This window comes from Lepidothrix coronata, unplaced genomic scaffold (genome assembly GCF_001604755.1).
Source record: "Lepidothrix coronata isolate B3197 unplaced genomic scaffold, Lepidothrix_coronata-1.0 Scaffold4, whole genome shotgun sequence".
Taxonomy (NCBI): Eukaryota; Metazoa; Chordata; class Aves; order Passeriformes; family Pipridae; genus Lepidothrix; species Lepidothrix coronata.
The window spans coordinates 10,782,257-10,799,378 of record NW_016690184.1 but is presented as its reverse complement, the minus strand read 5'-3'; the positions used below and the strand labels follow the sequence as shown (position 1 = coordinate 10,799,378).

Below are 17,122 nucleotides of genomic sequence, written 5' to 3'. Positions count from 1 at the left end.
GGAAGGCGTCCCTGCCCATGGCAGGGATTGGAACGAGGTGATCTTTAAGGTCCCTTCCAACCCAAATCATTCTACGATACTCTATAACTATCATGAACTACAGCACCATATAAATGGCTGTTTACACTATGCTCAACCACGTGAACTTCATTCTTTCCCAGGACTGAAGCATATGGCTTGTCACTGTATTTTTAAATAAGAGCATTCAGATGTAGTTGTAGCTGAGAAAAATTCTGGAGGAGTTTGTCAAGACACTTTTGGCTTCCATTAGTGCTTAAAGGGATCTAAACCAGCAGCAGTCTTACCCAACTTTGGTTTAGTAGAGTTTGGGTAAGAACTCTTATATGAGATGCACTTCTGTTCCTCATGAGAACAAAAGGTGGGGGGCAGCAGGAGTCAACCAAACAGGCTGCTAGACAAAGGCTCTGTGGAGGGCTGCTACATTAAGGGAAGGAAACTGCAAACCTTATGGGGGAAAAAGGAAATAAAAAAGTCAGTCTACATTACAATTATTTAATCCTAAACACTTGTCTCTAAATAATAGTCTGTTTTCAAGAATGCTGTTAGCAAGTTATGAGATCACTCAATGAATACTAGCCAGACTTAATTTGATGATGTGTCATGACCCTTCTTCACAGGAACACAGTCCTGCTCCCTGTGACTGCCATGGGATCAGGTACAGAGCACTCAGACAATGGGAGGGAAATGATTACAGAAATCGGATTCACAAGAACATAAAGCTGCTTCCCATTTACTATTTGAAAAAAGGCTGCTGGGCCCTTCTATACCAAGAACACAGCAGGCTGCAAGTTCTCTCCTTGTCTTTTCATTAAAAAAAAAAAAAATCCATTGTATTTCATGTTTTGTTTTGCCTGAAACAAGGTGTTATCTTTCACTCAAATTCTAGGACAGATATTAAATAAGGAAATACAGTAGCTTGGTGGGCTGCTAGAGGCTTTAAGTTCTTCACAACATCTGGATATAATCACCTCATCCTTACATATCTGTGATTTGCCATCAGCTGTTCAGAATAATTTCAGCCATTACAGTTCATTATCTACACACTTTGATTCATTGCTGAGAATACTATTCCTGACAAACATTCCAATATTCTTAAATTATAATCAGCTTGGGGAAGACTGCAGTTAGGGCAACTTAAAAAACATGACAGATTTTTTCATATAGATTTGATTTATGAGCACAAATGACTGAAAATCAAAGTGAGTTTTATTCCCACAGAAATTTCTCTTATATATAGTATCACTGTGATAGTAAAATTGCAATGTTAATTCTCAAACTGCTTTAGTTCTGAACCTCAAGAATAAATATCCTGAGACACAAATCAGAGTTAGGTCACATGGGGCATTGAACAAGGAGGCTGAATGAGGATTCAAGCATTCAGCAAATGCAGCAAAGATCACCTGATCTAGTGCTGATAATAATCCCACTTCAAACTGGAGGCTGGACCAGGTTTAGCCTGACAGAGATCCTACAGAGAACCCTCCCAAGCACCATTCCTATTATTCTATCAATTCTAACATGTTTTAACAGTTACATTAAATATTGTATTTGAAAAGCATTAACCCTCTGAAAGGCAGACCAAAATGGAAAGCTTAAAACAACCTCACTCTTATATAATCATAACAAACTAGAGGGGCAAAAAAATCAAACATGCTATTCAAATAAAGTCATGCAGCATCTCAATATTAAGCAAATGACAAGAGAATTTAATCACAATATAGTGGGTTGGCTTTTGCATTTTTTTTTTTAGGCCTTCCTTAGCAATGGGGGTCAGAAACCGAAGGAAGTATTCCATATCATCCTTTAACATAACACAACATATAAATAAGGCGTAGATAAGAGTGCTCACTCTCTTCTCTCTTCCGGTGGTTGAAGGCGACAGGTCTCTCCACAGACAGTCTTTGCTCGTATAGGCCAAGGCCTGCCTGCTCAGATCCTCCCTTATCTCCAGCCCCTCTGGGAGGCGTGGGGAGTTGGTTGGTGCTTCACACGGTTCTGCTGTCTCGTGCACGGAAGTATTTAATTCGTTTTTTTTAATTTATTCGCTAGCTCTCTATTAGCGGTGTATATTTGGAGGATATTTGTTTTGGTTTTTTTTATCCCTGTTTCCCCCCTCCCTTTTCCCTTTTTTCCCCCTTGGGAGCTCCCTATTGTGTGTACAATATATTCAAATTGTGTATATAATTGTAAATATATGTAAATACATATTTTTGATATAATCCCGTTTTGTTTGGGCTTCTTTCGGTTTTTCTGTGGTTCGGTTTTTTTTTCCTCGCTTGAAAGAGCAGGAGCGGGGAGGGGACAGCTTGGACTTGGCAAGAAAGCCAGGCCAAACTGATACACACAATTAAATTGCTTTATTAATATCAACTCATCTTTAATCAGTACTTCAATTCCATTTTAATTCCAGCAATGATTACAACAAAATGAAGATGTGCTTCTAGTGCAGAAAAGTTTAATTAACTGATCTTGGACATGATGCAGCCAGCAAGTCTGGACAAAGAGAACTGAGAAGGCTGTAATGCACATCAGCTGGTAGGAAACACAATGACATAGCATGTATTGCCATCACTGGGATCCCAACACACCATCTTAAAAACAGGAAAGCAACGGGCCAAGCAGTTCATGCAGGAAGAAATAAAAAGCAACATGTGCTAAGGAAATTAATGAATTGGGCTGTTAACACAGTAGATCTTAATGAATTGCAATTGTGCCTGGCAAGGCAGACTGTAGATTACAAGTTAAGGAGAAAGTTCCTTTGACAAATCTTGGAACAAATTTCAGTTGGATTTAGTATTCAACTTACTACCCTGTATGTACCTATAGCTCACAGTCCAAGCCTCATCTCTTTCATGCATTCATCTGTCAAAACTGTCTGCTACTGGAAACAAGGATACTGGTGTAAAACTGGAAGTTGAATGTAGAAATAAACTAACTATAAATTCTGAATAGAATTTTAGTCTTTATCATTTAGACACTGGTGCTGTTAAAAAAAAAAAAGTTTCTGAAATTATTTTGTGCATTCTGACTTCCTGGGGAATACAGTTTGCCTGACTTTTTTTCTGAATCTTACTGTAATACTTATGCTTAGGAAAACATTAACCAGTATGTTGCTTTCTCACTCAGTCTGTCCACTGGTTCCACTTTCCACTGGTTCATGAGGTCCTTTAATAAGTGAATGTAAAAAATCCTAATGTGCTTGGGTGCACACCACCTAGATCAAATCTGCAGTATTAATATCTCTGGGAAGCAAAATAACAAGGATTAAACAGACTAACAACACAACACACAAAAAGGACAACTGACAAGACTTAACAGATCTGCTACTTAGGATATGGAAACATGACTTAATAGATCTGCTGCTTAGGATATGGGAACAAACATGTTTAAGAAGCCAGTTACTGCACCAGCAATCCTCAGTGCAAGCTTCCCTGAGATAACCAGAGGGGTTTGCACGCAACCAATTTAAGGTGACCTTCATTTACTGCTTCATGGTACCACACTTGTATGTTTGTAAAAAAAAATTGTCACTGGTTTAGCTAAATTTATACACATCCTTCAGATCAGTTAAGCTGGTGCAACATTTGTATTGCCTTAGAGCAGCACTTTTCCTGCAGTAGTTTCAATGTGTTAAACAAATTTAATTTAAACGTTTAGTTGCTTTCCAATTTTGTGATCCATGACTTCTCCACAACACCTCCAAAATTTATTAGGAGGAAGATCAATGCATTTCAGGAAGATCAAGCTTCACAGACTGCATTTCCATACAAACAATTCTCTTCCATTGCTGGAAGCTATTATTGTCATAACCAGGCATGTTTCCAAACACAGCCCCTTCTCTCCGGTGGAACCTGAGGTCTCCATTTTGTGCCAAGAAAAGTGACTGGCCAGAGAGAAATGCTTCAGATTCAGCCTACGATTACTGAATGAACTGTGCTTTTTTTAGAAAAACTGCCATATTACCCCTGTAAGGAATATTACTTCAGCAATACATAGAAAATCACTAACAAGGGATCTGAACACTATAATTCATTCAACACAGCAAATGAAAGACAACATATTTGAGATCTCTTTATGAAATTCATCACCATATTGAACACAAACATTAGAGCTAGATGAAACTGCACATTTTTGAATGCAATACTGTTTGCTTTTCCTAAAGTAAAACAAACAAACAAACAAACAAAACAATATTTCTTCAGCTATATATTTATCCAGCCCCTACTAGGATTTAAATACAGCATTTCCATTAAGTCAATCCTACTGAGAGAGGCTTAATGGAGTTTAGTGTGATGCACATGCTCCTACGCCAACATCGGATTCCTTTTTAGGTTCTATTGGATTTATTTGCCCCTCTTCTTTAAGCTTCGTCTCTGTAAAGTCTTTCCTGACTTCTTCTAACAGACCTGGCTTGAAAATGACATCCAGTGCTGTCATTGCCAAAGCTTTGGCTGTGCGCAAAGCATAGAACTGAGCAGTCTGTGACCCTGCAAAAAACAAAGTAAGGAATTTCACGTTAGATTACTAATATTAAACCACTAGCTTACTGCATAAGGCATAGTCTGTAAAATAAGATCTTTAAGTTCCAATGGCAAGAACAGTTTCTTAATCTACTTGCATGAAGTATAAGCCCATTTTCTCATGCCTCAAACCAATTTTTCACATGTAAGTACTTAATTTTCTGCTACTGATATAAACAACTAAGACTGAAAACGGGAAAATGAGCATTCATGTTTTGCTTTTTAGACAATGTGGAGTTTTATACAGCTGGCACTGTTATGTTTCCAAAGCACTGTGCTTTGGGAGTAAAAATTTTTTCTTTTGTCTCATGTTTAGAAACTCTTCTGAATATGCTGCTTGGGATAATCTGTCTAATTTCTTGTGTCTAGATGGTATACCAAGTCAGGTTTTTCATATGAAAAGTGATCATCCTTCCCATATACGTTTAACTTTAGATACAAACCCAGAAATTCTACATTTGTCAGCTTTTTCTGCAACTCTACTATTAATGTAGTTAAATAGTTTCAGGGTCCATATTCAGCTCAAATCTCATCATGCTTGACAAAAGCAACCTTGTTTCTATAACATAGTCACATGCAGCCCATTTCATATTTACACTTTTAAACATTATACATACAAAGCTACACTATACACAGTACCTTTGAATACCATAGAAACATATGAAAGCTTTAATTCTCTGTAATTTGAAATATTCTCTATTTCTTAGGTTTGCTGTAGTGAAATCAGCAAGCAGCCTCTACAATGTATAAGGGTTCCAAATATAAACCTTTAACCTTTTTCACTTCCACTCACCTGCAGCTTCTGTGTACTGCTCAGTATGATTCAACGCATCAGAGCCAATATAAAAATAAGGATGAAGCCCAGGGACCACAAATGTAACATTTCCAAAGTCTGTGGAACCTAGAAGGAGCATAGAGATTTTCTTAATGAACAAGTGTTGAACAGTTTTGAACGCTGTAAGAAAATGCCTGAAAGACATTATCTCCTGCTTGTATCTAAAACAGAATATCCTTTGCCCCAAATAACAAAATAAAAGCACTTCTAAGGAGTCATTATCCATATAAATACCTCCCATCACCAAGGTGCTTTCCCTAACTAGTCATCTCCAGATGCTGCTCTCCATTGTGCTTCTGATCAATGATCAGTTACCAGACTGCAAGGAAGATGTACCAGCATGTTCCTATTCCCTTTACTGTTAATCTTTTATCAAGCATCTCCCAATAGTAAGCTGCTAATTATGAAAACAATTAAACAATGAAAGCTGCAAACCCTGACATTTCTGGCACTTCAGCAATTTTCCTGTTACAGCCCTTAAAACTAGGCCCAAAACTTCCCACTTCTCACCAATATGCAAACATTCAGTGTTAGAAGACTCTGAAGTAGAAATCTATCTTTAAACAAAACCAGATTGAGGACAACTATTTTTCCCCCGTGCCCTTTGACTATTCTCAGTTACGGAAATCTTAACAGCACAAGCACTCTTGAAATAAAATCAGAACTAAACTTCAGACAAAATGCTAGTGCTTTGCAGATATAAAAAAACCCCCTGATAGCAGTGCTGCAGATTTTAATCATGATGCTTTCATGTCTGACTACCACTTTCAATCTGTTATCTAGTGACAGGATCTATCTCACAGTACTGCCATATCTATTGAATGATATCATCCCCAAGTAGTAGATCCTCCATAGTAAATCATCCAAGAGTCTACAACTACATCCCAAGTGCCTTTTTTTTTTACCCAAACAAGCAATCCACTCATTATTTGTTAAAATGACATTTTGAAGCTGGAGAAATCAACATACTAGTTATTGTGATATCCAGACACCAGAGAAAGTCATAGCAGGGAAAAATGGGGATGATCAACTAAGATCTCAATTAACTTTTTTCAAGCCAGAGATGCAAGGATTTGTTTCTATAGCAATTTGTTTCTATAGTATAAAATGACCATCCCAAAGATTTAAAATTATTTGTATCAGGTAGCCTCCACATCATGATACTTTGTGAAGAGATGATATTGCCAATGCCTTAAAATTTAATAATAAAATGATTGAAGAATACAGATTTTACTTGGAAGCATTAAAAGTGAGTCCACAGAGCCTACATTATGAGGACAAGAGTTTGCTATTTGCTCTGCTTACAGAGCAAAGACTTGGAAGAAGCAAGACTTGTCCAAAAACATCTTTTCCAATAAATTCATCATGCATTTGAAGAAAACCCAAGTCTTGGCACAGCAACAAGTTATTTTAATTTCCAGTAGTCTGTACTACTGATTCATTCTTTGGTCAGCCTGGACAGACAAAACAGAAGTCTAAAAGTTCTGCATCCTCCAGACTAAGCCAAGAGTTCTAGACTTGCCTTACTAACTCCTAATACATAAACTGCTGGAAAGACAGTGCTGCCCTTTTCCCTGCTCTTACTTAGCAAATGAAACATCAGAAATGTCAGTGCATCACAGCTTCCAGTCATGTAAAATTCCAGTTTACAAATTATTTTTGCTGAATAGAGGGATTTAAACTGGGTATTTTCTAGTAATATGGAGAGCCAAAATTCAGGCAGCTTTTAATAAAAATGTGACAGTCAAATTCTCCCCTCTAACAGATAAAAAGAGACACCCTTTAGTGGTAATAACCTAGATGCACGTTTACAACATCAGGCGTTCCAGTGGCTTCCATACAAACATCTGAAATTGTATGCTTGCCAGATACATACAGATCAGGACTCCTTCTAGAAGTATAAATAATTGCAGCTGCAATATACAGAATTCTGCACTGTCTTCAACAGAGAGGTAGTGGGACCTCCAGCCACTCAAAAACATATCCTGAAGCTGATACTGAAGCCTCTTCAAGTCACTGAATATTTAATAGAAGTCAGTATTACCACAAACATGAATGGAGGGGAAAATACCAAAGATTCCAGGAAACATTTATATACAGTCCCAAGCTCCAAAAGTGGCATTTTCAAAGCATACTGCCTCCTTCTTAATATTGCCTGTATCAGTCTTGTGCACGGGGAACTAATGAATCCCATGAATGCTAAAAATATCAAAGTTATCACAAGTGTTGGTGCCTCATCTAAGGCATGCTCAATTAAGCCATCTTCTTTGGGAGGTTACTGGTATCCCGCAGTAAAGCTGCCCTACCGCCAGCAGGAGGAGAAACAGGCCACGGCACCTGGTCCAAGCTAACTCAGTTTCATGTCATTTACGTCACCCTGGCTGTGTGCCAAGCGAGCAGAGCGGGCACAAGGCACACACGGAGTAGTGTGATTTGATGTGCTAAAGAAACTCTTTGTAACGCTTAGCTGCCTAGAGCGATACCTGTGAGCAGACCGATACCAATACCCATGTAGAGGTGGCAGCGAGTTTGCTCATCTGTTTACGACTTTTCTGCTGCACAGACATGGAGAAGCAACTGAGCTATCTTCCTTCCCTTTCAACAGAAGAAACTGATATCCTAAAAGAAAACATTGAAAACTGTATGAAAACTAAACAGAAATAGAGGTCTTGAAAAAGATGACACAAAACACTCAACCCCCCCCCAGAAAAGGGTAGCATACAAAGTTCCACTCCTATGGCTCTGGAGATTGTGCTTTGTATCACTCCTGAATTCCCACTGCAAAAATTCACAGGAGAAGCTGTGGAAAGAAAATTCAGTAAAACCTACAGCAGTGCAAGATAGAAATGCAATTGCTCAAGCACATTTTGACATTTGACAAGCAATTCAAGGATGGAACAGGCATATGCGGAGTTTTGATTTAAGCAAGTTAATGGTTAACATTTAGCATATCATGTAACTTACATATGAAAGTCCCATTACAAGTGGGTGTCTGTGCTAAGTTTACTTGAAGTCCTCTGAACAAAAGCAAGATCATCAATATTCACAATCATTCTTAATACAATGGTTTGAAGGAAGCAACTAGCAGAGCTCCAGAAAGTACAGTAGCACTACAGTAAACATTCTATGTAAGTTTCCTCAGCCCCTTTCTTTGGCTAAACCAGCAAAGTATAAATCTTATTTGTACTGCACCAAAGAAAAAAAGAAACCTGCCTTTAGTAATAATTTGCTTCTACACACAAGACAATGAACCAGTCGAAAAAAACATGTTTAATTTGGAAGGGAAGTAAGAAACAGAAAAAAAAAAGAATCCACAATACCAGGGGATATGAAGTCTCCCACGTCCACAAAAAAAAGTTTGGAGAGCTCTGTTCCCAAACACCAAGCTTACCCAAACTCCAAATATAATCTGCATTTAATATAGAGAAGATAAGCACCACAATCAAACTAGTTAGCGTAACTTTTTACCGAGAAAAGTATTTTCTTTCTAAGAGAAAAACCATTAGCATAAGTGGAGTAAAAATGTCCATTTATACAGTTATGATCAGTAGTGAAAGCCAAAAGTATGAGCAGCAGTTAAGACTTGAACAGAGCTCCTGTAGGAACATTCTGAAAAAAAAACCCTGTTAAGTATAATGAGAAATCCACCTAAGCATTCACATTCCTGTTACAGCTCCGAGACCAAAAAAGTTAAATCGTTTGAGACACAGTCAAGACCCAAAAGCGAACATCTACTTGAACAGCATCCTTTGGAAAACTAATCTGTTGAACTCTTGAACTAAAATTAGAGGCCTGTTAATGAAAAGATTAAATTAGGGTGAGATGCTTAAACTCCCATTTATAAATATCTCGAAAAACTCCCTCTGAGATATTTGTTACATTCTAGTAGATTTGTTTATATGAAAGCTTGTAAAATACTATTAAAAAAGGTTCCTATAAACAAAGTCTCATCCCCATGCATAGCAAACCAGGATTCTGTATTTCAAGGTCACAGAATGAGACACAATTCATTACACATCCTCATGTTCTCAGTAAGACTGTTCTTAGCTCTCCAACCTTTCCCCCAATCAAACTGTTTATTAATTGAAATATTTTCAGAACTATTATCAGAAAACAATTACTGCTCTTCTTACTTGTTCTCAGCTTCTACAACAAATACAAAAACACCTGCCAGAGATACAAACCTTTTACAGAACTTCACTATTGTAATTTGGCTTTTTCTTCTGACCAAACTGGGTTTAACCTAGCTCTATTCCATTGTTTTACACACTTTAAGGTTGATCAACCCAAGCTTCAGTCATAACAAAAAATACAGATGGAGTTACCTGACAAACCATTCAAGATAGCATCTTCTGATATAAATTCTATCCCAAGCTTCTTTCCATTCTCCTTGTAAATTTGCTGGAGGCTCTTATTTGGAAGCACATTGTAGTAATCATTTTCACCACCTTTTATTTCCACCTAGACAAAAAAACCCCAAATTATTTTAAGTTTTTCTCCAACGTAAGCCAGTTCAATGTAAATAATCTAAAGGCCAGAAAAAATAACTACGTATCCATACTTCAAGCCCAAGGCAAAACAGACATAAGTGCTAAGTTTCTTTCAAAAACACTACATTCTGCCAAATATTACTCTTGATCAAAACACAGCTGGCATTCTGTTCAGCTTGCACTACACAGTCAAATTCCAGAAGCAAGGATTTCACAATTTTCTCCAAAAATGGGAAACAAACATTTCCTGTAACACTGTCTAATAATTCCTACTACAGGAACTATTAAACTACATAGAAATCAATTTAGGCTTTTACCAAATTCTATTTTACCTTTGTTTAGCACACTTCCAATAAATACAGCCCCATTCATGAAGTGACTTCACGCAGTTGAGAAGTTTGAAAACAAATGGGAAAAAAAACCTATCAATGTCAAATTTCAAGAGAGATTTTAACTTTCATTCTGCAGAAAGTACGCTTTCTGAAGCCCTTTTCTAAATAGAGCGAGAAGGCCACAGTAGGAAAACAGTATCTAATGCCTCAAATAGACTACAAAACTGACAAGTTCACATTCACACATACCATATCTATTTGTTTTGATGAGCACATACATTCTTTTTATAGTTCTATTAGTCATAAAGCTGTAACTACAGACTAGGTAGAACAACCTACCTTAGCAATACAATGCAAGGTAGTCATGTTGCTTGAACCAGCCAGAGGAGGCATACCTCTATTTACTAAAAGCAAAAAAAAGTGGGAATGCTAACTGAAAAAAAATCACTCAATTTTTCACATTTTATTGCTACATGAGCCTGCTATTCAATGGGGCAAAGGACCTAGTGACAAAGAACATGGTAAAAAAAAAAAAAAAAAAAGACAAAACACCCAATACCTGTTTTGCTTGTTCCTACCAGTAAGGTTTGCCACCAAGCCTCCCAGGTCTCTGAGCCTGTCAGCACTGTCTGTAGGACAGAAACATCACCCACAGCAAAACAAAAAAAATTGTGGGGCACTTGAAGAAATTGTATGTATATGGGATTGGGCAGGATGCATCCAAGGATGCAGATTAAGAGAGAAGCAGAAATGCAATCTGGGAGCTATCATTTTCTAAGTGTCATTGAAATAGAGGAATTCTCCAGCTCACTGAAAAAGAGCTAAAGGTCACATCCGCCTTGAAGGGCCAAGAGGAGGACCTTGAAAACTACAGATTGGTCAGACTGTCCTATCCCCTCAAGTTTCCAGAGGGATTACAGACCAAATAAATCCTCCTAAGACCCGTGTCCAGGCTCACGAATCACAAGGCGATCGTGCATACACTCATGGAAGAGCAGATAGTGCATGATCAAGCTCAGCTTTTCATGACAACGTGTCTGGCTCAGATGACACGAGACATGCAACCTCCAAGTGTTACAATCAGTGGCACAAAAAATCCACATTGCTGCCCGTTACCTGTAGCAGTCATCTGCAACCAATAGTGGTGCCATTACTGTTTCAATATTTCTATCATTTGATGTAGACAACTCCTGTGAGACCACATCTGGTGCTGTGTTCATTTTGTGCTCCTCCAATCAAGACTAGAGCTAGGCCACCAGAAGGCCATCAAGATAAGCAGGTGAAGAACATGACCTACAAGGACAGGTTGAAGGAACTCGATTTGTTGAGCCTTCAAAACAGCAGGTTAGTGGGACATCTTATTGCTGTCTACAGTTATCAGATGGGGATGGTACAGAGAAGACAGAACCAGACTTCTCGGAGGTCAAAGTGATGTGACAAGAGGCAACAAAGGGAATTCCCATTAGATACAACAGAATCACATAATGGCTGATGCTGGAAAGCACCTACGGAGGTCATCTTGTCCAATTCCCCTGCTCAATCAGGGTCACCTAGAGCTGATTGCCCAGAACCACATCAAAGCAGAATTTGAGTATCTCCAAGGATGGAAACACCACAATCTCTCTCCAGGTGACCTGTTCCAGTGCTCAAGTCATCACAGCACAAACATTAGGAAAACTCTCATTCACCATGAGCTGGGTAGAGCACTTGCTGACAGAAGATGCAGAATTTCAGCTCTGGAAGTACTCAGAAGTTCACGTGGCACTCAGCAATCTGCTCTGAACATAGGATTAGACCAGATGACCTCTGGAGGTCTCTCCCAACCGAGATTCTTCTAGGATTCTGCAGCATTCTATTTATAAACCAAAGCTTGCTTTCAGGACACAAAGCAACAGAACAGCAAAGATCATCATAGTAACTCAGATTTACTTTGGCTAAACACCATGCAGACAAATAATGCAAGCCTCAATTTCCTGTTCTGGTCTGTGTAACAGAAACACAAGACAATGAATACATTCTTACTTTGCACCCTGTGGCCAGTGCTGCAGATTTGAAGCAGTTCTCAACCTTCTCTGTCAGAACAGAAAGCTCTTTCATTGAAGGTGCGCGCAAGTAAAACTCTAGCTCAGTGTAAGAAGGAATGATGTTAGGTTTCACACCACCATTTTTTATTACACCTGCAGAAAGGGAAAAGTTGTGTTACCAGTGTTAAATGGAATAACTTGACCTTCAACCCTGTCACGAAACTCATTGGTCGAGAACTAAACACATAAACAGAAAACAACAAAACATCAGCTGAGCATGAAATACAAAGGATTTAAAAAATACAATATGTGGACAAAAGTTTCTACATCACATCAGATTAAGTGGAACATGTTTGTGTTTTTCAGCACAATTTCACTGCATTCTTTGGTTAGATATCTGCTATAAATCTGTAGATGAGCCAAACTAGCATTTCTAATTAATCCCCTGAAATTCAATTCATCAGAGCCCTAAATCAATCCGGCTGCCATAAGAAAAAAATTGCTATAAAGGCTAACTGGGATTCCAATTTCTCAACATTTCCTCAACTAGAATGCTTCCAACTTACTTTGTGAGCTTGGAGAAAAATTAAGTTGCATTTCTCAGCAACACTGGAGTAATGTGTGTGTTGCAGTGCATGGAAAGTTCATTAGATGCCTCATACTAATTCTTCAGAAATATGGGAATGTATAATATATGTAGTTTTGTTTACAAGTACAGTTTGAGTTGAAAGTGCTTCCTCAAGGAAATGCGTGATAACTACGTCTTTTTCAATTATAGCATCAGAGGCACTACCATAAAAGACAGTAATATTTAGATATTTCAACAATAAAACATTATAGAGCCCAATTCTACATTAGATTTTAAAGCATTAACAGTTAGGTGCTTTCAACAGGCTGTTTCTCTGGCCTCCTACCATCAGTTGAGGTATGTAGAATAAGATTTGTTTTCTGTAGAACCTGGGAAACTCTCTACCTTAAATGGAAATATTGTACAAGTTACTGATGTGTGACGCTGAGGCCTGAAGAGACAGCACTAACAGGATGCAAATGGGCAACACAACATTACTTTTGGTGCTGAAAACCTATTATGAATTCCACCTGAAGTAATACCTTTCCAGTCTCAAATACAGTCAAAATAAAAAACAAAGTGCTGAATTAATCCACTGTCAGTATTTGTCTATCACAAAAGGAACAGCTCAGATGAGAGGGACAGACATCACAGGAAAGGAACCAGCAAGTAAGTAATTGTGCAAATTTTCATGACATATACCATAACACGCTTTCTCAAAACAAGCAGCTTCATGAGTAAACAACTTTCACTTGTCTTGTCCAGCACATTTGTAAATGGAACTGGACAGAGTCTGAGTATGTCTACAGTTAAATTTCAAAGCAACTGCAATATGGACTGGACAGCAGACCTAGATTAAAAGTAACCTGCCTAAACACTACTAGTAGCAGCCAGTTTGCCCTTCTGGAGAGAAACCTTGGGGTTTTCTTACAACCTGTTTAATACAACTTTTTGAACAGGAAAAAACCCTACATTCCTGTTTTTCAAGGAGGCAACACTTACTCCATTCATAAGCAGGGAAGAAAGGTAATATCAAAATCTCAGAGGAACTCAAACCAACAGTATTTCAGTACATGAAACATTAGCTAGAAATCCTAGACTTCGAACAATGGAAATTATCTCAGCTTTTGTTAGTGGGCTAACACTACTATTTTTAGGATCACTTAATTCAGCCACTGATTATACTGCAAGTCTACAACACACGATCTCCAACAAAGTGTTGTAAAGAAAGCATTCTTAAAATTAAATCTCATTCTGTCTGCTTATACTTTCCCAGAAGTATTTTAAATATTTCCAATTTGAAAACCAGGTTTATGACTGCAGTTGTATCAACACAGTAATTTCAGTTTTGCTGTCGTTCAGGAAGCATTACCTGTAGAAGGCTTCTTTAGATACTTAGGTTTTTTTCCAATATTACCCGTGCAGCCTTTAGAAACTATGAAGAAAGAAGTATTTAGGGGTTTAGGCTTAGATTCAACAGAAGACTTAGGCACCTCCAAGCTTACACCTGCAACACATGCATTTCAGACACCAAAACTCATAATTATGTGCCTTGTTTCCTACAGAGCAATAGGATGGAGAGGCTATGCCTACTGTCTGAAATTCTTTTGGGCATGATGCACAGCACAACTGCAAACAGCTTCATCTAGAGTCAAAATGATCAGGACTCTATCCAGATATCCTGGAGAGAAATACACACTTGTATTACATACAGCACAAGCAACGAAGACATATAATGGTCAGCTCAGAACTTCTGGAAGGGTTTTAAGCTCATAAACAAGTACTCCAAATAAACAGCTCTACATTCAGAAGTCCTATAGAATTGGCAAAGTTTATTAATTTTGACTTGGAAAAAGTTGTGTTGAATGTAATAAGGAAAACTGGGTTTATAGCTAAAGGGCAGCTTCATCTCAGCTGAAACTTTTGATGATGTTGATGCATGACATTGAAGGAGTACAAGTCAAGCTTAGTGCAAAACGACCTTTCTAATCCAAAATCTACTAGATATTAAATATTAGAATCCAGTCAACACCTAGTTGATTGGGCTACTAACCAGAAATATAAGCTTGTGCCACCACTTGTTCTTTGTACTTCAGCAAATAAACTTCACTCCAGACCACTACACCTTTCCAATAAATGCCGTCTTACTAATGGAATACCTATTAAAAAAAGTGATGCAGTAATACTTCACTTTTCAGAAGCGTTTAATCTTACACCTTTACAAAAACGCACAGATTAAGGAATTGAAGGCCACGCACCAAAATAAACTTGGCACTTTTTTCTTCCTTTCTGAACTGCAACTTCAAGTGCAAAGACTTAAAATTTGTCTCGCCTCTACCTAGGTACCAGAGTCCTCTTTCGAATATGATCTTGTGAGTGTATTTTCAGCAGTTAGTTCTGGACACTTACATACCATTTAAATGAAATGGTGTTATTTCATAATATTTCAAGTGACTATACTAATTTAGGGCATTAATGCAATACTTTGAAATGTATGATATTCTAGGTTAGTACTTCAACAGCCTAAACTCTACTTGCTGGACATTAGTTTTAATGAAGATCTCACCATGAACTCTCCAGGTCGGTTTCATTTGCTGTCTTAAAACAGACAGATTGTTGTACGCAAGAACAGCAGCATCTAATGCATTAACTCCTTCCCAAGGATAAGCAGCAGCATGAGAAGCTTTTCCATAGTATTTCACAGTCACGCTAGGAAATAAAAGGCATTGCTTATTTGTTTTTTGTTCACTGAAAAAAAAAGTCTAAAACAAAAAAGCTCCTTTTGTTCACACAAATATGTTATTTAAGTTTTGTGCAGCAGAACACCAAACAATTTACCTGGCACTAGGCTGTTGCATAGTTAAACTATCTTTGAGTGCAGAAAAATGCTGAAAGATTTCCAGAAAACCAATAAAATGGAATGATACCAAGGGCCAGCCAAGCAAGAATGCTACTGGTAACATAGCACTACAAAGCCTTTTCCTGAAGAGTACAGGTTTCACATATTAATTAAATTTCTCCAACACTTTTTTTTTTTACACTGCCTGACTGTTCTGAGACTTAAAGTTATAACATTCTTCTCAGAGAACAACAAACCCTTTTCTCGGACTCAAAATTAGAAGCTGACTGTCCTAATTCTTGTCAAATAAAATGCGTACAATAAGACAGCAAAAGCATGTAAGATCACATACAACTCATGTCTAAATAACAAAAGTCAAGTTTTACAAGTGTAGTAATGGCATAGCCTAGTACTAAATACATGTTATTATGCTACAGCAAGGATGTTCTTTCCCTGCACACCTCGAAAAAGGTGGTAGAAAGGCTTGCAACAAGGAGGAAATTTAGTGCAAGGGTTATCCTCCAATTGCATAGAAGTCATAAAAAAATGCACCTTAACATACCTAGTAGGAATTCATGCTTTGCTTCATCTTGGGGCCATTTTTATTAGACTTACAAAATAATTTAATATTTCAGATTATATGAAAACTCTTTACGTAAGAGGAAAATACTAAATGCTGACAACTACATAAGGTCTTACTATTATAAAATACACAAATATTTTCTACCAATAGTAGAAATTTTAACTAAATCAGTTTGTACTCCATACCCACTCCTTAACACAAAAAACTCCATCTTCAAGCTCAAAGACTTCCTTCCACCCTGGCACAAACAACCTTCCTCTTACCCAACCATACTAAGCAAGCCCAACTTGCTTGTCCCTCTGTCTTGCACAAATGCCAACTTCACCAGTTATCCTGAACTGACCCCTCACGCTCGGAACCACGCCACAGCTGTAAATTAATAACAGTACTTAAATACTTGATAGCAAAGAGGGGCATAATGGAGTGTACTCTTGCAGCAGGAAACATCTACTACTACTGGAGCAACCCAAACTAAGTACGCCCTTTTCCATTCTCCTTCATCCTCCGAGAAAACCATAGATCCCTTTCTCTAGAGTATGAGATTTATTTAAAATTTGTTATCACTAAGAAATCAATATTAAAAAACGTATCCATTAATATCACAAGTATTATAATGCAACCCCTCAAATCGATCCACAAATATCCCTCGACATTCTCCAAAAAATGGGAAGAAAGCAAAGTACAGCAGAAAGTCATGTTGCAACTTTCTTTTTCCACAAGAAACATGTGTTTCTTACTAAAAAAACATTCTTTCAGCATTCCTTTTCTTGTGCTTTTATTGCTACACAAATGTCACAGAGTGTCCGAAAAACCCAACAGATTTTGCAGAATAACACCACCCTAAGCCAGTTTAAGAATACCAGCAGAAGAATGTGGATCCTGTTTGACCAACAATAGGCTGATTAAATGA

The 17,122-nt window shown here is 37.8% G+C and overlaps 1 protein-coding gene across 1 annotated transcript in view; it reads right to left on the bottom strand.

The window, feature by feature from the left end:
* Positions 1-2,359: 2,359 nt before the first annotated feature.
* Positions 2,360-17,122, bottom strand: part of PM20D2 (peptidase M20 domain containing 2) — a 17,510-nt gene continuing 2,747 nt past the window's right edge. The window contains exons 3-7 of the mRNA XM_017825279.1: positions 15,357-15,499; positions 12,221-12,375; positions 9,702-9,837; positions 5,335-5,442; positions 2,360-4,508 (exon numbers count right to left, since the gene is read on the bottom strand). Of these exons, the coding sequence (XP_017680768.1) occupies positions 4,306-4,508; positions 5,335-5,442; positions 9,702-9,837; positions 12,221-12,375; positions 15,357-15,499 (745 nt within the window). The 3' untranslated portion in view covers positions 2,360-4,305. The remainder of the gene's footprint in view (positions 4,509-5,334; positions 5,443-9,701; positions 9,838-12,220; positions 12,376-15,356; positions 15,500-17,122) is intronic.